Genomic DNA, 21,562 nt, shown 5'->3' with positions numbered 1-21,562 from the left:
GCTCGTTATTTGGGGCGGGGAGAGGCGGGTGGAAATCGGCGGCGTATCTTTGTGCCTCTGTGTGTTCCCAAGCCCACGGGGGGGGGGGGATCATTGCCTAGCCCCCCTGTGAGGGTGGTGTGCAAGTTGGAGCGTGGCCGTTTCACTGAAAGGAGAGGGAGGATGATTAGGACGCGGCATCTCTCTTTGAAAAGACCAGGGGAGCCCCACTGATCCGTCTGGGCCAGGCTGAAGTTTCCAGTGGCTTAGCCCGTGGCAAGGGGTAATGGGGATTGTAGTCTGAGAGCAGGAGGACCCCAAAACCCCATATAGCTGATTCAGAATGTTTTCCCTAAACAGGGAGGACGGCAACGAGCGTCGCTCGGGTATTTCATGATTCTGTGTTAACCGTGGGGGCCCTTTTCCGGAGAACGTACCGTCTCTTTCTGCTTGGAAGAGCAAATGTGCCTCCTTTTCCTGCCCCCTTCCCTCCCCCTCTCCGAAGGCAGGCACGTTCTCTGGGAGGAGGGGGGTTGATGAGGAACTGGAATCCAGATGAGGAAACCCCCCCAGGGCAGGTCTGGCATTCTTCGCCATTTTTGCCCTGCTGCTTCGACAGCCCTGTTCTGGACAGATGACTGAGCGTGGGCTTAAAAAGAGGTCTTCCTTGAGCTAGGAGGCTACTCTGAGGAGTCCCCCTCGCACCCTCTTATGCAAAGGTCCCCAATTAACGTGTTTTCCCTGCACCCCAGCTCCTGCTCACTTTTTTAACCATTCTGCTCCCCAGCCTGTGAGCAGAAACCCAACCACCCCAAAATGCACAGAGCCTTTTTCCAGAAGGCAGTTCTGGAAAGATGGCCTTATTAGGATGGGCTGGTTTTCTTATCTGCCCTTGCCTGAGAAAGACCTCGGGTACCTTAGAAATAAACTGCACAAAAGTTAAGAACAACGGCATGACGTAAGAACAGAAAATGATCCTTTTGCCTACCCCCCCCCCCCAAGGATGCGGATAATCGGAAAGGAAAAGAAATGCACACTGGATAATGTTTGGGGCTTATTAAATATAAGAAAAGGTTTATTAAAAGGTGCCAGAGGCCATAGAGTGGGGCTCACATAATGCAGAGGAGAGACATGCAAGGCTGGTGGGGGGGGGACGCCGTATCGGGCACCTTCTTTCTCAAGCGGGAGGCACCATGTGACATTTCCAGCAGCAGGACTCTGTTCAGGGAAAGGGGCCGGTAGCAGAATGAAAAGGTTAGCTCTTTAGGCCAAAGGAGCCCTCGTCGCTTGAGATTTAGGGCCGCCTGCAATGCAGGGAGCCAGCCAGCCGGAGCCTTTCACTGGCCTAGCAAGGAAAGGCAAACTGAAAAGCACAGGCCGTGGCCGCGGCCGCCCCTCCCTTCTCTCCAAAAGCTGTGAATTTGGCTTTGCTTACTTGCAAGTCCCCTGGGAAGAGTACAGGTGGAATGGATGCAAGATTCCCTCTCTTTCTCATCCTTAACCATCCAAGGCCCAAACAGAGAAGATGGGCAGTTTCCCAATTAGGAAGGGATAAAATAAAATCTCTTTTCTCCACCCCACAGCCCCAGAGAGCATTCTTCACAGCTGTTGGGTTTTGTTCTGTTATTTTCTCCCACTTGATCAAAGCCTGGTGTGCAAATCCATCAAAGATCTCAGAGGATCACCAACACCCCCTTTTAGTACTTGAGTCAGCTCTGCTTCTAATTGCGTAGCTCCCTGTCTTGTCTGTTTCGGCCTCATAAATAATGAACGTCGTCTTCCTCACTGGATAGCCCTTGTGCCACGAGAACGATGTGTCGGCTGCTGAGGTTTGGGTGTAAATTGCACACAATTTTTATATATAGTTGCTGCCTTGCTCTGCAGGAGAAGCAGCTGCTGACGCTTCCTGGCAGAGGGGACCAAGGAGGGTCAGGAAAGGCCCTAAGAGGAGGGGGGGGATTTGCAGCCGGAGGGGGTTGAGGGCTCAGATCTTCCCTTCCAGCGCCAGGGTCTTCAGGTCTGCAGGAGAGTTGGCGCTCAGCACTGTATGCGAGACGATCCTCTTCTCCACCAGGGAGGCCACGGCTTCGCCCACTTCCAGGTGGCTCACGTAGCCCGGGCCCAAGCGCTCTGGCGTGGTCACTCCCATGTTAATCTTCAGCTGCAGGGGCAAAAAAGAGATGGCAGAGTGGGTACCCGGGAGGGGCCGTCCTACCCCAGTGTGGGGACGGAGAGGGAATCGCTTCCACCCCAGCGGGCACGGCGGGGGGGGCAGCCCCGGCTTGAAAGCAAGAAGCCCAAAGCTTGGAGCCCAGGTGGCCCCACAGCCTGGCTGGCCATGACTCACCTCGTTCAGCTTGCAGGGGACGTCGGGGTACTCCTCGCGCACCATGAGGGAAAAAGCCAAAGCCCCAGCAGCCCCCAGGGTCAAGAAACCCGTGCCCGGCATGAGGAGGCGCTCTCCTGCCCCTCCTGGAACAGAGAAGTCCCATTAGCCACTGTTGTCTTTGAGAGGAGGAGCAGAATTGCAGGACGGTAAGCTTTGGGAGAGGCTTCGAGGGGTCATCTAGTCCAGCCGCCTCCTGACCCAGGAAACCCCCAGCTGTCAGAGGGTTCACCACCACCACCACCACCACCACCACCTCTGTTCAAAAGTCTGGAGGGAATCTCTTCTGCAGCAGCATGGCTGGTATCGTTCAGGCCCTGTAGCCAGCAGGGTCTCTGTTCCTCCCGTCTTTTAGGGAGAGAAAAAGGCAGGAGAATAAAGACATAAATCCTGGAACCTCACAACTGGAAGACAGACCCTATGGATCCTCAATAAATAATTCATTTGCAGGTGATGGGGAACATCTCTCCGATGGAGAGACTTGGAGGGTTTTTGCCTGGGGGGGGTGAAATGATGACCCCGAGCAACGTCTCCGCTTAGGTTTGACTGTACGACCCCCACGCCGTTTTCTGTGCCCTGAAGACTAGGCCGATTTCTGTTCATCATCAGGAGGGTCAAGGTGGCCCATGAAGCTCAACAAGAGCTACAGTCAGAAGAAAGAGGCACCTTGTATGTGCCAGCAAAGGTTTTTATTTTGTCTCTCTCCAAGACTCCTCTGCACCTGCTCAGCTCAGCGGCTCACCTGTGATGAAGGTGTAGGACCCATCGGGGTTGTCCTTGACCAGGGGGAAGAAAGCCTTCCAGGCGGTGAAGGTGCTGAGGAGGAGGGTGTCCAGAACCTGTCGGGGGGGGGAGGGGCGTCGAAAGGATGCTTAGGACCAATCTTCAGTCTCCTGTACCTGCACCCACCTCTTTGGGAGACCCCGAAACCTCTGCCCATCCACCACATGCCCAAACCGTTCACGAAACATCATTTCAGCATGGCCCTAGACCTACTCTCCAGCTTTTCTGCAGCGCAGGTGGCCACGTGGCCGGCTGCTTTGACTCCCGGCCAAGACAGGAGCCTTGGGCTTAGAAGACGACAGAGGACCCGGGCACCACCCAGAGAGATGGTTGACGCCAAGGCGAAACGACAGCAAAACTCAGATCAATTCAATCCGGTTTGCAGGCCATCTTTACATCTGTGACAGATCCTGAAGGATCACCTCTAGCGTGGGCAATTTGGGGATTTCCAGCAGCCCCACAACGCAGGCCGGGTGACTTTGGTCGCAGAAAGGACCCCCAAAGCAAAACAACCACCTCCTCTCACAAGGGATCGGCCTCTTTCTCCTTGCTCACCCGGTGCAGCTCCGTGAGCGACTGAGCGAGAGGGGGGCCCCCTTGCCACCAACTGAAGCCCAAGGAGGAGACCACGTCCGTCACCTTCCCCACCTCCTTCAGCAGGGCCCGCTTGGCTGCCTCCGCCCCATCTTCAGACCCTGGAAGGAAGGAAGCATATTTTCTTTATTTACTTATTTTATTTATTTAACTTATATGCCGCCCACACTACCCGAAAGTCTCTGGGTGGCTTACAACATTTAAAATACAATAAAAAGGCAAAATAAAAGGGCGAAATAATTAAAATGCAATTAAAAATATATACTCTAAAAATTGCCATCAGACCCACAGCTGATATTATTTCAATTAAAAACCTTCTGGAACAGGAAGGTTTTGACCTGGCGCCAAAATGTCATCAGCGTCGGCGCCAGATGAATCTCAGTCGGGAGGGCGTTCCATAGTCTGGGGGCAGCTGCCGAAAAGGCCCTTTCTCTACAAGCCCTCCCTCTTATCTCCTTAAGGGACGGCTCTTTCAAAAGGGCCCCCTGGCACGGGGTCTGCGTGTAAATCCAGACAGCTGACCTCTTTTCATGCATCATCACATTCTAGCATCAAACAGCCATCAAGTCTTCCTCTCCTTAAGGCTTGCACGAAAGCCGCAGAACAGTGTTTGGGAAAGTTACTTGTTTGGACTACAAAGTATAATTTTATTTATTTTATATTCTATATTGTTCTGTTTTATCTATGTAAGCCGCCTCGAGTAGACATGGTCTAGAGGGGCGGGGTAAAAAAATCCAATAAATAAATAAATAAATAAATAAATAAAAATACAAGTCCCAAACTACTTTCGCCGCCACCAGCCATGTTGACCAGGCGATTTGGGGCACTGTAGTCCACAAAGAAACTTTTCTGTTTGAGATCCCATTATTGATGGGGCATGCAAGTGGCCTGCTTGCGCAAGCATAAAGCCGGAATCCTGTGGTCCGGATCCGGCTGTCCTCACACCATCCTCTCTGCATTGGCAAGCGGCTGGTTGCTGTGGTTAGAGTGGAGGGGTGATATAGGTCACAATCGCTTTAGCCTAACCCTTTATCTTTTTTCTAACATCTGTATCCTGCAGCTGGATTTTTAAATGCAACAAACTTAGCAAGATTTAAATCCTGAAATGTGTAAAATCTCTCTCTTTTCCATGGTAGGGAGCGACGTGCCGATCTCTTTTGAATGCTGCCTGCTTTGGCTTTCTTCTCTTAACACAAATTGATCACAAGTCATGCAGTTGCTCGGTGCCAGCAATCCTCCTCACTTCTTGTTTTTTTTTTTTTTAAAGCAAGGGCATTTAAATGTTGCATTTCAAAAAGAACGCATGGAGTGAGTTAAAGTTACAGTAGTGGAAGGAGGAGTGGATTCTAGTTATTCCCAAATGTTAGATCTAATTTTTTAATTAATTAATTAATTGAAATGTCGTACCCTTTTTTATCTGGGTAAGTTTTTAAACATTTCAGGAAAAACATAACAAAGAAATAAACTGCAACCAGTAACACAAAGAGGTGTTGTTTTTCCCCCGCCTATCTAAGAGAATGCCTTATAGCCATTTTCAGAATTTTACTCCATTCTTTTATCTGCACAAATTGTTTAAAAAATCAGTAAAAACGTAAGGAAGAAATAAACTGTAACAAGCAACACAAAAGAAGTGCTCTTTTTTGCCCATTGTAATGGGGAACAACAATGATATGCTTTTAAATTTTTCTTAATGAGTGAAGAGGGCAAATTACTCCTCCCACAAATAAAATAAGCTTCCCAAACTTGGCCCCAACAAGACAGCTAGCTTCCATTGCACAATAATGGAAAAATCATTATTGGATGGTTTTTTTGGGAGGTCTTTGCCCCAGCGGTAACTGCCTTTCTGTCGCATCCTCCCAGTCCCCACAAGAGAGCATTTCTCTTCTCTGCACATGGTAGCAGCACGAACAATAGCAATGCCCCATCTTTGCTGGCCCTCGGAAGATTATGTTTCTGGCCGTAGGTGGCCTTTCTTACCCACGTCCCCGACCAGTGTGTGCAGTCGGTCGCAGGCGGATCCCGACAAAAACTCTTTCAGCTTCTCCAGTCTGCCTCCTTCCCGGGAAAGGACAGCCACCTGGAAGCCTGCACAGTTGACAAGAGAGTCAGGGTAGCCGGGAGGCAGTGCTGCCGGATTGGTGCCCCACCCGACTGGATGCAGGGCAGCTGGCAGGACAGCTCCATCACGGCTTTGGCACCTGTTTTTACTGCCAGCGTTCAGGAGTTTATAATGCCATGGGAAGCAACGCAATTACCTGCTCCAGGTGACTTGAGGTAGGGTAGGGTTAACCAAGTCCCCAGCTGAAAAGCACATCAAACCAGGAACAATGCTGCTTTGTTGGTGCAACAAGTACAGTAACACTTCCCAGTTACTTCCAACTAAATTGTTCTGAATGCATCCTGGAGGGAACCTTTCCTATGATTCGCCATTCCCTTCCCACTCTTAAAGGGATATTTAAAAAGAAAAAAGATTTTAAAACCCGGAGAAACACTGAAACAGGTACCACAACACAGTAAATTTCAGCACTGCAACCGTCATTAACGGCAACTTTTGAAATCACTAAAATGAGAAATGGGAGAAAACCGCTTTTTAGAAAATAACCCTGAGCTCTAGTTTCAATACATCCAATGCCCCAGGTAACACGGCTTGGCTGTGAGATAGATGGCCATGCTCACATCACCCTGTATGCATGTTTCTTCCATACCCACACACAGCCGCACATAGGCATATGCGTGCACACACACGTATCTGGTCCTTGATGCCGGCTTTTGGGCAGCCTACCTTTCTCCAGCAACGCCTTGACAATCCCGGAGCCCACCGTACCAGCTCCACCCAGCACCACCACCACCCGGTCCGATGGAGACATCCTGGCAAGGAGAGACGGGCCGCCACACTGCTCCAGAGATGAGCGCTGAATGGCAAGTGTGGCCGTGGTGGCCACGCATGAGAATAAGTAGCACCTAAGAGCCCCACCTCCAGGAAGGCTCAACCCACCCACCCACCCTCCTCTCTCTCCACCTCCTCGGTTTCCTTTGCAACTGGTCTCTGGCGAAGAAGAGGGGAGAAGCTCGTGGCTTTGGCTTCATGAAGGGGCCGGTGCGTCAGGGAGAGAAAAGGCCCTCCAGAGTCCCACGCAAACCACATGCCCAGAAGCACTCTTCCTAATCAAAACCCTGAAAGTTCCTTTCTGGGTTGCTAATAACACCACTTCAGAGCTTCGCTTTCCGTGCCTGCCTCTCTGGGGCCCGGGATGTTCGCCCACCTGTTTCACGCCATGCGCTTGACCACCGTGACCCACAGAGGTTCATGCTGAGACAAAGCGATTCCAGGGCCACGACTCTCGAGGTCTTCGTAGGCTGGTTTGCTTGCCTGCTTTTGTGCCGCAAGCCGATGAACCCCGTTTGCGCTTTATGCAGACCAGCCTAGGGTGAGATGTAGCTTATTTATTAATTAAATGTATACCCTGCCCATCTAGACACAAGTCTACTCTGGGCAGCTAACAATAAAAATGGAATAAAAACGGTAGAATAAAATAAAAAGCGTCGATAGCAATATGGTTCAAGATGGGGAAAAAATAAAAATAGCTTGTGAGGTCCTGGGTCCTGGAAACGGAGTGGCCATCGATGCTGGGATGTTTCCTACCCATAAGCATGGTCCCTGTTTCTCCCTCACCCCCAGATTGAGCAAGGAGGCTCTGTGGCACTGCCCGGCCTCCTAGGGTGGCCCCTCCGTCTCTCCCTGGCATTCGCTTCCACATCTGCCAGCCCACATGGACTGCACCCACTTTTCCCTTTATGGCTCTCTTTTCCTCTGGGCCCAAGACAAGCGTGTGTGTGTTGGGGGGGGAGTTATTGGAACAGGTAAATTGATGTGGCTGCATAGCCAGAGGTTCTCCCCTGCCCCGCCCCTCCCCCCGCAAAAACTACAAAGAGTTTATTAGCTGACTTATTTCTTTGTAATGGCTCTGCTCCATCTTTTCTTTTACAGTTGGCTCATGGTGTGTGTGCGCCAGATTCTCTATCCTCACGACATTCAGTCGGAGCATGTATGATGATGGGCCCAAGGCCACTCGGTGAGTTTCACCAGTGGGTGTGGACTTGAACCCAGGGCTCCCGAGAGCTGGTGCAGCATCCTTAAACCACTGCACCACACGCTACAACCAGATGCATGGAGTGGAGTTGTGCACCACAGATGTTATTTTCCCTTGGGGTGAGGGATATTGGTGCAGGAGGGGTTGCTCCGGATCTTCTGCACGGAGGGTCCAGGCAGGCAGGCAGGCAGGCAGCGCTAGCTCAGAATTAAGCCCCCCCCCCCCCAAGGAACTGCAAAGCGCTCGGTCTGTCCGGTCCTGCACGTCCAGCCCCGGCACCTAACCCTAAACCCCCCCACTCGCCCCCCATTGAAGCCACCAAAGCCACGGAGGCCAGCAAACAGTTCCCATCAGCCCCCACTCAGCACCACCGATGGTGGGGGACGATGGGACTTGCAACCCCACCAACCTCGGGCGGGCCACGCGCTTTTTAGCCATTCCTAAAATCCTGCTCCTTTGATCCCTGCCCCCCTCCCCGCCCTCTTCGAAGGAGAGCGGGACAAGAATCAAAGAAGCAACCCCCCCCCCTTTTAAATTATATACTGTGTGTATTGTACCTTTCTTTAAAAAAAACCCAGCAGTGCGGCAAAGAACGGGTTAATAATGCCCGGGCTCTCGGGCGATGACGTACATCCTTCTGGGGGGGCGGGGCCGAGGGGATCCGGAAGTGCCGGAGGGGAGGGGGGAGAAAAGAGAGCCCGCCACCGGCACCGAGCGAGCGCTGGCAGGTGAGAGGGCGGCGAGTTCGAATCCCAACGGACCGGCTTCGCGCGGGGGGGGGGGCGTTGGCGGGGGCTTTTTTCCCCGCAGGGAAAGACCCACCGAGGCGACACCCCCTCGCTTTGGGGTAGGGGGAGACCTCCACCTCCGGTTGCAGACCCCCAGCCCCAAATCAGGAGCACTCTTCCCCCCCAATCCTGCCCCCTTGCCCCTTCTCGCCACCCCTCCAGTGGGCGACGTTGCCCCCCCGTCGTCCCTCCCCCCGGTCCTCTCTCCAGGGGGTGATGGGCCAGGGTTCCCCCCCCTTTGAAGGGTGGCTCTGGACCCTGACCTGGGGCCCCCCCTCCTGCTTGCCAGGTTGCAGGACCCCCGTCCCTGGAGCGGCATCATTGCTCCTGCCTCCATTGGGGGTCCCAGCGGTGCCCCCACCCCGACCCCCCCCACAGACACACATACAGAAAAGCAGGGCAGCATCTGTTGGGTGGCCCTGCTCTCCCGAGGTCCCATCTCGTCTCCTCTGAAGACAACGCTGTCTCTCTTCTTTCCCCACACTTGACAATCCACGGGGGGGGGAGTTGTATCCTAGGGAACGAGAGCCCCATCGCTGTGCTGGTTCCCCCCCCCCTTGCTGCTTCCCTTTGTCGCTTTAAAGTGTTTATTTTCAGAGCTGTTTGTCTGCCTTTGAGTCTAATAGCAACTCCATGATAATTGACAAGACTAAAGCCCTCCGACCTTTTGGGTTTTGTGCATTTTGTGATTTCTTTCCCTTGATTCGTTGCCTTTCTTGCCTCTTCGTAGGTCACCTTCTCCAGCCAAAATTTCTCGCTGTCGGTGATGTAAATCTACACTTCAAAGGTTTCAGTCCTTTAAAAAAATAATAGAAACCAGTCTTGTGCCATAGCAAGGAAAAGAAAGGGGGGAAAAAGAAGTGCAGCGAGGAGAAACTGGGGTGGAAAAAAAACTTGGCATTGTTTAGATGCAACAGGGTGTCGTTGGTTTATGCAAATATCCTTGTATGTAAACATGGCTGATGTTTAAGTAAATTGCAGCCCACTGTAGGAGAGGCAATCCAGACTTCCCCATGTTGATTTATGTTGCCAGAAAGTGTTCTGGTTTTTGCATTGGTTTGCTTTAAGAGCTCCCTTATCCAATGTCTTTGTAACAGTTATGATGCAGTTAAGCTGTGCGTAGGGCTGCTGTTTTCTGTTGGGGGGCCAGCAAAGTCATCTTGCAGGTGTAGCGGAGAGAATCCTTGGTCCTGTCTGCTGGGGTTTGTGGGGAAGCCTTGACAAAAAGCTTCAAGGCAGGGATAAGTCAAAATCTTCCTCCTCAATCTCTTGGCCACGGTTCACCAAAGGTGAAATTCCCGTCCCTCCTACCCATGCTCCTTCCTTCGGACAAGGCCCTTCCCTCCTGGACGGTTTCTGTGCCCTTCTTCCCTTTCTGAGCGGTGCTGATTTACTGTTGGGCTGTTCCGGTTGGAGAACGAAGGATCCTGAGGCTGCCTGTGCAGCAACGAAGATCCACTCCTAGCAGGAAAGAAGCCGCAAGCAGAGTTTGACTCCCCAAAACCCCAACTGGGGAGCAGAGGAGATGGGCTAACTGTCTCCTTAATCTGGGCAGCCCTCTCCACAGGCTTCCTGCTTACCTTTGCATCTGCCGGGTTAGGAGAGGGATGTGGGCTGCCTTCTGGTTTGTTTTCCACAAGGAGATTGGTTATGCTTCAGGGAACAGAAAACACAGACCTTTAAAGGCACTTTGGGGAACTAGCCAAGACGTCTCTGCTTGTTGGTTTCGCCTCGTCAATTTCACCAAGCGTTCTCCCCCCCAGCCCAGCAAAGAGGCCTTGGCTCCATGGCAGCCAGCTCAGTCGCCGCTTATTCCTCTGTGTGGGGAAGGTGTGGCCCTCCAGATGTTGTGGGACTCGCCACCACCCTTGTCTCTCACTGTTCACCATGTTGACGGGGAGCTTTTCAGTCCCCAAACATCTGGAGAGCCGGCTGCCCCCTATGCGTGTTCATTGCAAGGTGAGGCAACGCCGGTAACTCAGTGCCTATCTGAAAACTCTTGAGAACCGACAGTGCTAGCTTTTAACAGGGTGGGTGGGGAATGTTCAACCGGAACTAGAGACAAACAGGACAGTGATAAATCCCATACCCTCTGGGCCACGGGCTGGCTTGGTGGCACCACTGAGATTTTGAGTGGGAAGAAACTGAGGCTGAGCCCTGTGTCTTTCTCCCATGACAGGATGACTCCCAGCGCTGTGCTGCAGGAGGAATACTGCCGGTGCGTGGAGAGAGATTTCCGGAGGGGCCACGCTGGGGTTTGCACCGACCCATCCCTGAAGGAGATGCTCTGGCACAGCCTTCTGGAAAATCCAGAGCTGCACCGTGACCTCCAAGGGGAAGACCTGTTTGAAGTGTTTGCTGCTGCCCTGAAGGGTCACCTGGATCTCAGGGAGGTGCTCCTGAACCTCAGCAAGGCCTTCGAGGTGCTGGAATTAGCAGCCATCAACCTCTCCTTCTTCCCCTGGCGCAAGGAATTTGGCACAATAAAAGTGAGTGTCCTTTGGGGGGGGTGCTCAGGAGTGCGCTGGGGAGTGGACCGGATGAGAGACGGCCCGAAGTGGCTGGATCCTCATGTGTTGCAAATGGGAGCTGATCCTGCTTGGTGCAAAGGGGCCTGTGTAGGTTTCCTGCTGGGGAAAATGACTGCTACCGCCATGTGCATTTTGCTTGTGTGGGTGCGTGCACGCTTTGAGCCACAGCGTCACACTCAGTAGCCGAAACCCAGTCCTACGTCAGAACTAAAGTAGGCCCATTGAATCCACGGGAAGTACAGAAGATTGGGCTCACCAAATCTCCACCGGTTCAAAGGCCTTACTCTCGTTGCGACTTAGGGCTGCATTTCAGCCAGCCTCATTTTAAAAGTGAAGTGGTCAAAGGAGGATCCTAAGACCTTGGTATAAGCATCCGCGTAGAAGATGAGCAGCCTCCTGAACTCTAGAAAATGTTGATGTGGCAAGAAGGGCGCTGGGTGGAAAAATAAACAAGGCGGCGATGGAAGAACCACCAGGCGAACAAGCCCAGATTCTGCTTCTTTTAAAATTGTCACGGACAGTTTTTGTTTGTAGAACAGGTGGCATAAAATGATGATTGTTGTTGTCTTTTTGAACTCCATATTTTGTGTGAAACAAAGGAAAATACCTGACACTTTTCAGGAAGAGACCTAGCTGAATGTGTGCTCTGTCAGTGCAGCTTAAAATAAGCAAAGAGACAAGTTTACAATTCAGAGACAGGAGGGAGAGCAAAACCTGGAGAAAACCATGGCAATGAATTAACCTCCCCTCTTTTCTTGCAGACCTTTTCGGGCGTCTACGTGCACGTCCTCCAGGGAGTCCTTCCTGAGGCCGACATCACTAAGAGTTTCCGCCGGCTAGGGTACGTCCCAAGAGACAACTTCCGCCTGGTTCTGTCCAAGCTCCCGCCTGGTTCCATCCTCCTCTCTGCCGCTTGTGGCTTCTTCGCTGCCAGGGTGGAGTGTGAGATCCTGGGAAAGTTGGTGGCAAGCCTGGAACCCTGTGTCGTGTCTCCCAACCAGCTGCTGCAAGCCCGGAGGGAGTCTGACGGCAGCCTGGAAGGCAGCGTGGCCAAGCTGCGGAGCCTGGTTCGGTGGCGCAGGAGCCGGGAGATCAGCGTGGAGCCCACCGATGAGGTCGATCTGTACCAGGAAAGTCTGGAAGGGCAGAGCCCCCGTGGGGAGGCTTCGGGGGCCAGGCTGTCGTCCCAGCACGTGTTGGCCCCACCCGAATGCGTTGCCAGCCCCAACAGCCCCAGGCTCCATTTGTGGAATCCACCGCAGCTGCCAGAGCAGCAGGGCAGGTTGTGGGCATCGGGCCAGGACCAGCCCCATAGCAACGGGGTCCTGGGCTCTGAGGGCCCTGACCTGGAGACCTCCTTCTCAATCATCTCCCTGAGGTCTGGGCTCAGCACGACGACAGACACCGACTACACCGCCCAGCCCTCAGGAGGCTGGTTCTTGTCTCCCGGCGCTTCCTGCGAGAGCTCCGCCCTCCAGCCCCACGGCGCTAACCCCCCAGCCGCTCCCTCCACAAGGTCGCCGAGGAGCCCACAGCTGAGCCCAGTGGGTGCGCGCCGGGCTGTGGGCCTGGGCGCGGCCAACGAGCCGCCCTGCTACCACCTGCATGCGTGTCTGCGCCCGGGCGCCCTCCCAGCCTCCTGCTGCAACACCTGCCGGGCGCTGCACGGCCCCGGCTGCGAGGGGGCCCAGGCCTGCCGAGGCCGCCGCCACCACGTGGAGGAGCTGCACAGCGAGAAGCAGAAGCGGCTCTGGCTGCAGCGGATGGAGGTGGACCAGTTGCTGCAGGAGGGAGGAGGAGCCTGGCAGTAGCCCCGCCTCACTCCCATCCCTCGGATCTTGGCTGGACCTCGGAAGGTGCTGCTGCGCGCGCCCCACACCCCTCTGGCGCCCCGTGGCGAATCCCACAGACCATCACCCTGTTGCGTTTTCCTTTCTTCTGCTACTGCCATTTTGAAAGGGTGCAGAAGGGTTGAAAAGTCCCTGCAGCGCTGGGAAAAGACGACAGAATCTTTCCACCAGCATGGTCTCGGGTCGGGAGAAGGGGGTTCCGAGTAACTTTCCCAGGCTCTGCCCCCCCCCCACACACACGTACGTACACAGAGCGCTTGGGGTTCTCATCCGGTCCTTACTCCCCAATTCGACTTCTGTAACCTTTTTTTACACATTTAAGAATTCAAGGGGAATGGGTTGGGCTGAAAATCCACGGCTGGCCATACTCTGTCCCAACCGCATCTGCTGGGCAAAGGGAGATTTGTCATCGCCTCTCCGAACCACCCTGGAAAGGCCCTGCTTTAGATAAAAATGTTTCGACGTGGTCGCCCCAAACACATGCGGGAAGCAACCCACCTGTTTGCGAGGACCCAGCCCTTTGATCATCATAAGTCTCTCCCTTTTTTTATGGTGAGGGGAAAGCAAGATGTGCCTTTTCTCAGTGTCTCTCCCCCAGAGTTTGGGAAAGTTATTTTTCAGGGGGACCAAAGATCCCTGAACCCTCAGTGATGGTGCTGGCAGAAAGGAAGCCGCCTGCTCTCTGGCCTGCGTCTCTTGACATTCCAGCGCCCAGCCGTGTCTGCGACCTGCCTTTCAAAATGGGTGTCGGGACATGTACGTGGGGGACAAAGGCCCTACAGCAGCAAGGGGGTGTGTGTGTGGGGGTTGACCAGCTGCCCCTCTGCTCTTGTGCCATCCTCGTGCCTCTCTTTTGTGGACAAGGAAGAAGGGGTAGAAAACGGGGTACCTTAAATCCCTCAGGGCAGGTCCGAACCTGAATGAAATGCAAGGAAGAACGGCGTGCAGGCACTTACTTCACCTCTCTGGTGTCTTAAACAGGAGTCGAGTTTTAAAATAAAGAGAAGTAAAAGCTATCTTCTTTTTTTAAATCTCCCCCCCCCCCCCGGGAAACTAAGCCTTCTCCTGTCCCTCCAGAATTCTGGGCCAAAAGGACCTTCCATGGTTAGGGGGTCATCCTTTGCGGCAGAGGTGTCCCATCACAGCAAATGCAAGGACTCCATAAAACGGAGCCATTGTGGTTAAACACCAATCGGTCGGCTAAAACGGTGCAATGGACAGCCGTTCTGCATTTGGGCGTTGAACCGTCCGTGGTTCTTTTCCAGGAATAACAAGCAAACAGAAACCAGTCAAGGGATGACTCAAATCCACTGTTTCTAATTCTGTCCAGAAAACCAATAGATTTGTAAGAGTCCCGCCCCCATCTTCCCACGCCTGGGAAGCAGGGATGAAAAAAAGGGGGGGGGGGCAGGAAGGTGCCTTGGCAGCTGCTCAGGTAGATGGATGAAGGTGCCTCGGCCCCTAACATGGCTCTGAAACGTTACACATCTGCATGCCTTTCCGCCTCCGTGCCCTGTCCTCTTTCCAGCCACCTGGAAGGAAGGCCCCCCTGTCCACACATCCACACAGCCTCCAGGTAACAGGAAAATGCTCTTGGCCAGGCACAGCCCCCCCCCAGCCAGAGTTCTCTGCACACTTTTTTTTTTTTTGCAAATGTCTTTTGGATTACAGTGCCCAGAATCGCACCAACACTGGACCACACTGGTTTGGGGGGAGGGGGAGACACTTGGAATTGGAATGAGCAAAAAACACACATAAAAGGAGCTGTTCCCCAGCTCTGGGAAAGGGCTGCAGATTCAGTCTCTGGATGGCAGGGAGGACAGCGCTCGTGACGCAGGAGGGTCAGATGGGTGAGGCGGCCAGGGGCCACAGGGGAACCGCGCATCGTTGGCTCTGCCGCCGGCACCTGACGTGGCCCGGAAGGGGATCGTGCCTGGCGACTCCGAGGGAGAGTCTGAGCGGTTTCAGCTTTGGCTGGTGCCTCTCTTCCGTTTGGTCCTTCGAAAGAGAGAGAAAGAAAATTCCGTAGCAAATGCTGGTGTTGTCATTGGGACCCTACGGAGGTGTTTGCTCTTTGCTCTGCTCGCGCAGCAAAGGGTGAGAAGCCTCTTTCAGCTCCAGGGCCCAATTTTGTTTGGAAGTTCTTGGGAATCTCGCGGAAATGCAAAAGGCAGAGAGACCCAAAACAGCAGAGACCCATTAGGCCTGGAGGCCCCATCCTGCTTCAAAATGACCCCCAACAATGAATGAATCAGGGCGAAGGTTTCCAAAGGGACCTTATTTTGGAATGCAAGTAGAATCAGGGAGCCTGTTAAGTGGCAGCTGGCTTTTGCCCTTTTCTCTCAGGCAGGAGGGGTGAGACAGCCCTTTTGAAAGGCAATACCTACTTTCTGGGCCTTTGTTCCCCCCCACACACAGATGCAAATGTAAAAGGAGGACCAGCTGACACAAGCCCCTGGAAGTCATCCAGCCTTGATTTCCTTACCTTGATCAGACCCAGCCAGGCAGCAGTTGTCTTGGACTGTTTCCAGAACTGCACACCCCCCCCTTCAAAAAAGGTCTATGGCAGATTTGGGGCAGAGGGAGGCGAAGAAGCCCCATAGTCAGGGTTCAGGTTTGTCAAACGAGCAACCCTCCTGCAGACGCGAGGGCCCGGACTGCAAGCGCATCCCTTACCAGGTGCAGCCGCCGGCGCCCTCCTCACGGGCGGCTCCGCTTTCCTGCACCCTCAGCGCCAGCGCTTGGGGCCGCCCGCTTGTTGCGGTGGTGAGGGAAGGTCGGCATCAGCTCGGGCTCACAGGCTGGTGGGAAAAGAGGGAGAGGTCAAGCCGCGGGAGTGTGCGGGGGGGGGAGGGAGGAGGGAGGAGAAGCCTGAGATCCTCGGGGAGGGAAGGAAGCCCAGGAGAGACTTACGCAGCGGTTTCTCCTTGAAGTAGGAACTCTCCAGGCATTCCCCCGCCGTGGCCCTAGACAAGAGAAGCAGGTTGGCGTGAGAGTCCGGCGCCCTTCCGTCTCCCTCTTATGCCCTGGATGGCTCAGGGAGGCTCTCCTCCTGCACCAGAGGAGGCCGGCTGTTCTCCTGCAGGGCCCCTCGAAGGAGAGACCCAGAGAGAAGCAAAGGGCAAAACCGGCTCAGGATTCCCATTTCCCACCATGGGGCCGGTAGCTGTGCTCGGTTCTTCGGATCCCCTGCAGGAAAGGGCCTCGAGGGGCTCTGCCACGGATTGCCGATTCTGCCACGCCCTGGCTTCCAGCGCTGGCAAAAGCATCCGCTTACCTTTTCTTGGGATCGTACATGAAGAGGAAATTGAGGAGGCGCAGACCAGCCTCGGACAGCCAGGGGAACTTGTGCTTCAGGTTGTTATAGGGCTGCTTGCGGAGAGTGTACTGGCTCACCAGGGGCAGCTTGGAGAATCCCTGAAGGGGGGGGGCGGGAGATGCAAAGGGAAGGCCCTCCGTGAAGCCCCTGCCTTCGGCCAGACCGCCTGGCTCGCGGGCAGGAGCCGCCTCCAACCAGAGCTTTCTGCAACTTCTGGCAAAGCACCTGCTCTCCTCTTACCGGAAAAGCGAACCTGGATTCCACGGGCTGGTGGGGGACCCGGTGTGGGTCACAGAGGGTACGCTCACCAATAACTACTTTGGAGAAGAGATCTAGTCAGATAGTCCTTAGGATGCTGGCAACACGGCCACCCTAACTGAAGGGTTGCAGAAAGAAGCCACAAAGGGGGAAAACACACTCACAAGTCGGGGGCAAGGTCAGAACTTTGAAATGCTACTTTCTGGGGGCAAGTGACGCTCAGAACCCCCGGAGCTAGCATGACCTAAAAAGTGATACCACCGTGATGTACAAAGCAGGCGCTGCTTTCTTCCCTGCTTGCTCTCCGATATTGATCGCAAGCAAGTAGTTTTGTCCACCTCTGTACATACCCTGAACTCTCTCTAGAAGGATTTGCTTATATTCCTTTAATTTAATCCCTATTCTGCAGCCCCAACTGAGTCCTTAGGGCTCCACGTAAGTGGGGTTATTTCCCAGGCACGGGGCAACGACGGAGAGGCAGGCTGAGAGCCCGGGAGCACTCACGGGCCAGATGGTCTCGTTGGGCGTGCCCAGGAGCTGGACAATCATGTCGATTTGCTGGATCTCGGAATTGCCCGGGAGCAGCGGCTTGTGGGCCAAGAGCTCGGCCAAGATGCACCCCACCGCCCTGCAGAGGAAAGACACGAAAGCTTAGGCTCCGGAAGGCGGCAGCAGGAACGACGGGTCCCCGCTCATGCCTGGCAGCAACCGGCAGGCTGGGACTCTGTCACCAAACCGCGAATACGTGCTCCCCACGAATTCGCTCTTTCTCTGCCTCTCTCCCTGCCATGACGGGCTTGGGTGGAGGGAAGGGGGGGGTATGTCCTCACCACATATCTATGGCCGTGGTCTGCGTGGCCGTCCCCAGGAGGAGCTCAGGCGCCCGGTACCTGTGAGAGGCAAGAGAGGGGCTGGGCTTCAAAGCCACGCAACCCGCCACGGCAGGTGGGGGACGCTGCCCAGATTCTGCCTGTTCAACAAAGCAAACAAGGGGTGCTCCTCGAATCGCCGCATTCAAAAGGGAGTCAAAAGTGCTTCTTTTTCCAAAGAAAAGGACCCCCCCCTTAATTCTACACTGGCTCATGGATCCTCAACCTTTCTTAAGCAGGTGCATCTTTCCAGGCCCTTGAATTATATTAGAGGGAAGCCGGACAGGAACGTAGCTAACTACCCCACCCCTCACCCTGGTGATGATGCTGAGGGGAGCAAGCCCCCTCTCCCTTCCCTTCCCCTTCGGTGCCCGACGGAGGGCCTGCGCAGAAGGGCTGGTGCCCCCAGGAGAGGCCCAGAGTCTACTCACCAGAGTGTGACCACCTTGGGTGTCATGGGCTTCGCCGGCACCCTGTAAGCACGAGCCAGCCCGAAGTCCGCTGCCAGTGAGGGGAAAGAGAGAGGGACAAGGCCAAAAGGTGAGTCGGTGGCGTTGCCGTCCACCACCGGTCTCAGAGGCAGGGAGGATCAGCCCAAGACTCACCCGTCTTCACACAACCTTTGTCGGTCATGAGCAAATTGGACACCTTCAGGTCCCTGTTTTGGGGAGGAGAGAGAGGCTCAGAGGAGGACAGGTAGGGTCCCTCCTTCACCTGTGGCAACACCTGGACATCCGTGGCCGCTCTGACCTGGAACCTGCTCCCTTCAGGAAGGGCCACAGCCCAGCAACCAAGCCCCTGCTCCCCACATGGAGGGTTGCAGCTTCCACCCCCAGTGCCTCCAGGCAGAGCTCGGAAAGGATCCTGCCCATGACTCTCAGAGTTGACACCATGGGGCTGGACGGGCCAAAGCCACTTCCTCACCTGTGAATGATGAACCTGTCGTGCAGGTACTGAAGCCCTTTGAGAACCTGAAGAATTATGCATTTTACCTGCAAGGGGCGAACAAGGCAAAGGAAGGAGGGGTTATTAAGCGAGCCTTTCCCCTGGAAATAACACACACTGCTTGGTTCTCTGCTAACGTCTCCTGGCCTCCCGACTGAGAATTTGCAGAGGAGGAGGATGATGATTTGGCCCCTACGCACCTGAGCTTCAGAGAAGGGCACCTGCATGTTCTCCAGGAGGCTGGCGAGATCCTGTTCGCAATAACCCATCACCAAGAAAATGCTGTGGAAGAATCAGAGGCACAGATGGGCTTGTGTGGCTTTTTGGTCTCTGCTGCAGCTAGAGAGAAAGGCAGCATCTGCCCCGGAGGAGAGGGCGCTTAACCACAGAAGTAGCTTAAAGAAAGAAAAAGATCCTTGGAGGCATGAGACCTATCCTGGAGAAGAGCCTGGGAATGCTACAGTCCTGATGGCAGGAGCATTACTGGAAGTTTGTCCTCTGAGAAGATGTTATGCTTGGCTCTAATTCAGTAAAACACCCTTGGACATTCCCGCTTGCAAGCCCACCACAATGGGTGATGGTGGCCATCCAGAGGGTCCCCACCGGCACGTCCCATTGGCTCCTGGCAGCCCAGCCAGTGGTGTGGATGATGGGAAGTGTAGTTCAGAGACATCTGGGAGATCACAGCTGCCCATCCCCGATGTACAAACGGGCCAGTTTGGAGGATGGAGGTGGCAAGTCATCTCACAGGCCCAGAGGAAAAAGGAGGGGGGGTACCTCTCCAGGTGATTCCCCACCACCACTTCCTTCAGCTCCACGATGTTGGGGTGGTGGAGCTTCAGCAAGAGTGTGATCTCTCGCAGGCTGCTGATGGGGATGCCTGTAAGGAGCAGTCACACAAGTCAGGGTCCAGGCCCAACAACAGTGGGGCAGAATTAAATGCCAAGGCTTAATAAAGTGAGACACCCCCCCTCCCCAGCCCCAGAGGTCTCCCCTTCGGCTCACCATCCTTCTCTTTATCCATCCGCACCTTCTTGAGGGCCACAATCTCGTCGGTCTGGGTGTCTCGGGCACGGTCTGAAAAGGCAGCACCATCGTCTTACAGGAAGCCGGATTTAGGCTGGATATCAGGAAAAACTTCCTAACTGTTAGAGCAGTACGACAAGGGAACCTATGACTTTGGGCGAATTTGCAGAATTTACAGTCCCAAGCAGAAAGAGAGCTGTGTTAGAGGCAGGACCCAAAGAGAGCCATCTAGACCAGCGTTCTTCTCCGGAAAACCAGCTGCCCATGAGGCACTCATGTAGTTATAATTGTGCAAGTGGAAGCATTTAGGCCAACAGTATCTAGAACCAATCTCCCCATAAGGAAGGTCGAAAAACACAAGGAGCTGCGGTCAACCAAGGAAGAGCAGGTGTTTTGTAAAGTTAAGGGCTCTCCATTTCCCATTTGTTCAGAAGCCACACTCCAATACTTCCCACGACAGAAGAGAGAGTCTGCCATAGTATGTGGTTCCTAAGAATATTTATTTATGCCTCCGCTCTTGTGAAGGGGGCAGCCAAGCTCAGAAGAAACAGGAAGGCTAAGCGTGGAGGGCATTGCACGTCGTTCCCACAACTCAGAAGGTCCCCGGGCTTCGGCCCTGCAAACTCTAGCTTGGGGACCCACTGCGGAGCCCCCCAGAACGACTGAGGTGGGCTTGGGGGACGGGGCTCCTCCCCACCCCCTGCACAAAGCTTGGCCCCAAGCCATCCCTGGGCTCTCCCCCCCCCCCCCGTGGGCCTTGACTCCCGCACGGCAGGGTCCTCCTGAGGGTGCAGGACTCACACACGATGCCGTAGGTCCCTTCCCCGATCCGGTTGAGCTTCTCGAACTCCTTCACGCTCCGGCATCTTCCCAGCTGAAAAGAAAGAGACAGGATGCTGCAGAAGACGCCGATGAGGGCAGCGCATGGGGAAAAGCCTGGGTCGTGTTTTTAAAAACTGAAATAATTCTGTTTGTTTGCCTGTAGGAGGGTCAACCGTACTGTCACTCTTGCTTTTTATGCGCTCGTTTATTTAGGTCCCTGCTCCAGCAGATCTCCCAGAGAGAGCCTCACCTGGACGCTCTCGCCGAGCCTCCATCCCCAGGAGAACTCTACCTCGCTCTCACGCTCCCCCCCCCACACACACACACGTGAAAGGACAAGGGGCCACGGCGGAGAAGAAAGTGTCACGGCCAGCTTGGGGGCCTTTCAGGAGGCGGCCGGAAGGCTGCTGAGCCCGGGGCGTTGGAGCCAGGAGGGATGGAGGTCCAGGCGAAGCAAGCCCCGAGGCCGTGGGGACGCGCCGCCGCCGCCGCCGCCGCCGTTAACCGGAGCCAAGCCCACCCGAGCCGTGCAAACGGCGGGGCCGCCTGCGGAGGGGGGGGGAAGACACATGCTCTCTCTTCCCCCCCTCCCCACTCCCACCCGGGGCTTCTGGGAGTTGTAGTCCATCTCCCCCCCCCCGGACTCACCCTGTGCTCCGGGGGCACCGTGAAGAAGCCGCCGCTGCCGCGGAGCTGCTTGAGCCGCAGCGGCTCCGGTTCCTGCTCGGCGGCGGCTCCGGCGGCGTCCGCAGCCTCGGCCATGGCCGCCTCCGCGCCTCCCTCCTGGTTTCCTTTCTCCTCGGGAGGAGGATCCTCACGGCCGCCTGCTGGTCACGGAGAAGATAAACTTGCCGCTGGATTTTTTTTTAAAGGACTACAAACACCAGAATCCCCTAGCCAGCACGCTGGGAGCTGTAGTCGTCGTCCCCTCCCCCCCCCCCGCCAAAAAAGCACATTTCGGAAGCTTCGCATCGGGTTCTTGAGACCAGCAGCTCGAAAAGGCAATCATTTCCCCCTCCAAACGTTGCAAAAGGTGCTCCCAGACTCCTGGGTGGCTCATGGGGGCAAGGAGATCACCCCCAAAATTGGGGGTGGGAAATAAGTGGCCTTTCAGGTATGGTTGTGTAGCTAGTTACTTTTTGGGATAATGAGGGTGCAACTTGTTTCCAAAGTAAGAATGAGCAGGATCTAATTTACTGTGCTGATATAACAAGAACAATTTTTCCCCATTCTTTTCAAAAGTTATTTTGGACAAGTGAATCAGGAACAAATTTGCACCCAACAGTAACTTTCTTAGCACTAGTCTGGGCACTTCACCAGT

General features: G+C 54.7%; 3 protein-coding genes across 6 annotated transcripts; 1 reads left to right on the top strand and 2 right to left on the bottom strand.

Annotated features, from left to right (window-relative positions):
• Positions 1 to 1,025: 1,025 nt before the first annotated feature.
• On the bottom strand, positions 1,026 to 7,595 carry LOC110076291 (farnesol dehydrogenase). Of its 2 annotated transcripts, none has more exons than XM_020788321.3 (6): positions 7,006 to 7,595; positions 5,720 to 5,827; positions 3,704 to 3,843; positions 3,108 to 3,204; positions 2,327 to 2,451; positions 1,026 to 2,140 (listed from the first exon to the last, which is right to left on the bottom strand). In XM_020788321.3, exons 1-6 carry the CDS (start codon positions 7,049 to 7,051, stop codon positions 1,964 to 1,966), a joined length of 693 nt encoding a protein of 230 aa, XP_020643980.1. In that variant the 5' UTR covers positions 7,052 to 7,595; the 3' UTR covers positions 1,026 to 1,963. The 2 variants fall into 2 exon arrangements, with proteins under 2 accessions (XP_020643980.1, XP_020643979.2); XM_020788320.3 differs by lacking the exon at positions 7,006 to 7,595 and adding an exon at positions 6,525 to 6,700.
• An 894-nt stretch (positions 7,596 to 8,489) lies between these two features.
• SPATA2L (spermatogenesis associated 2 like) lies at positions 8,490 to 14,018 on the top strand. 2 transcript variants are annotated; one of them, XM_072980654.2, is made up of 4 exons: positions 8,490 to 8,561; positions 9,352 to 9,408; positions 10,801 to 11,110; positions 11,914 to 14,018. In XM_072980654.2, the coding sequence occupies exons 3-4, from the start codon at positions 10,802 to 10,804 to the stop codon at positions 12,961 to 12,963; spliced, it is 1,359 nt and encodes a 452-aa protein (XP_072836755.2). In that variant the 5' UTR covers positions 8,490 to 8,561; positions 9,352 to 9,408; position 10,801; the 3' UTR covers positions 12,964 to 14,018. The 2 variants fall into 2 exon arrangements, with proteins under 2 accessions (XP_072836755.2, XP_072836756.2); XM_072980655.2 differs by lacking the exon at positions 9,352 to 9,408 and having other exon boundaries at positions 8,528 to 8,561.
• Positions 14,019 to 14,299: 281 nt separating this feature from the next.
• CDK10 (cyclin dependent kinase 10) lies at positions 14,300 to 21,053 on the bottom strand. 2 transcript variants are annotated; one of them, XM_020788246.3, is made up of 14 exons: positions 20,890 to 21,053; positions 20,221 to 20,293; positions 19,399 to 19,470; positions 19,171 to 19,273; positions 18,594 to 18,675; positions 18,373 to 18,440; positions 18,054 to 18,106; positions 17,880 to 17,949; positions 17,410 to 17,469; positions 17,084 to 17,207; positions 16,280 to 16,419; positions 15,916 to 15,968; positions 15,679 to 15,803; positions 14,300 to 15,000 (listed from the first exon to the last, which is right to left on the bottom strand). In XM_020788246.3, exons 1-13 carry the CDS (start codon positions 21,001 to 21,003, stop codon positions 15,703 to 15,705), a joined length of 1,113 nt encoding a protein of 370 aa, XP_020643905.2. In that variant the 5' UTR covers positions 21,004 to 21,053; the 3' UTR covers positions 14,300 to 15,000; positions 15,679 to 15,702. The 2 variants fall into 2 exon arrangements, with proteins under 2 accessions (XP_020643905.2, XP_078236629.1); XM_078380503.1 differs by lacking the exon at positions 20,890 to 21,053 and adding an exon at positions 20,492 to 20,515.
• Positions 21,054 to 21,562: the final 509 nt, after the last annotated feature.

The sequence above is a fragment of the Pogona vitticeps genome, chromosome 10, assembly GCF_051106095.1.
Source record: "Pogona vitticeps strain Pit_001003342236 chromosome 10, PviZW2.1, whole genome shotgun sequence".
NCBI classification, from domain to species: domain Eukaryota; kingdom Metazoa; phylum Chordata; class Lepidosauria; order Squamata; family Agamidae; genus Pogona; species Pogona vitticeps.
Note: the sequence above shows the minus strand (reverse complement) of the source record. Positions and strands in the feature narration are given on the sequence as shown.

What these genes read in the sequence shown, in the direction of transcription:
- SPATA2L (XM_072980654.2), top strand. Translation starts at nt 10,802, where the DNA reads ATGACTCCCAGCGCTGTGCTGCAGGAGGAATACTGCCGGTGCGTGGAG. An exon ending in AGGAATTTGGCACAATAAAA is followed by an intron (nt 11,111 to 11,913) that starts GTGAGTGTCCTT and finishes CTTTTCTTGCAG; the next exon opens with ACCTTTTCGGGCGTCTACGT.
- LOC110076291 (XM_020788320.3), bottom strand. Translation starts at nt 6,609, where the DNA reads ATGTCTCCATCGGACCGGGTGGTGGTGGTGCTGGGTGGAGCTGGTACG. An exon ending in GTCCTACACCTTCATCACAG is followed by an intron (nt 2,452 to 3,107) that starts GTGAGCCGCTGA and finishes TCTCTGTTCCAG; the next exon opens with GAGGGGCAGGAGAGCGCCTC. An exon ending in TCCCCTGCAAGCTGAACGAG is followed by an intron (nt 2,141 to 2,326) that starts GTGAGTCATGGC and finishes TTGCCCCTGCAG; the next exon opens with CTGAAGATTAACATGGGAGT.
- CDK10 (XM_020788246.3), bottom strand. Translation starts at nt 21,003, where the DNA reads ATGGCCGAGGCTGCGGACGCCGCCGGAGCCGCCGCCGAGCAGGAACCG. An exon ending in CCCAAGGTGGTCACACTCTG is followed by an intron (nt 17,470 to 17,879) that starts GTGAGTAGACTC and finishes TGCCTCTCACAG; the next exon opens with GTACCGGGCGCCTGAGCTCC. An exon ending in ATGTACGATCCCAAGAAAAG is followed by an intron (nt 15,969 to 16,279) that starts GTAAGCGGATGC and finishes TCTCTTGTCTAG; the next exon opens with GGCCACGGCGGGGGAATGCC.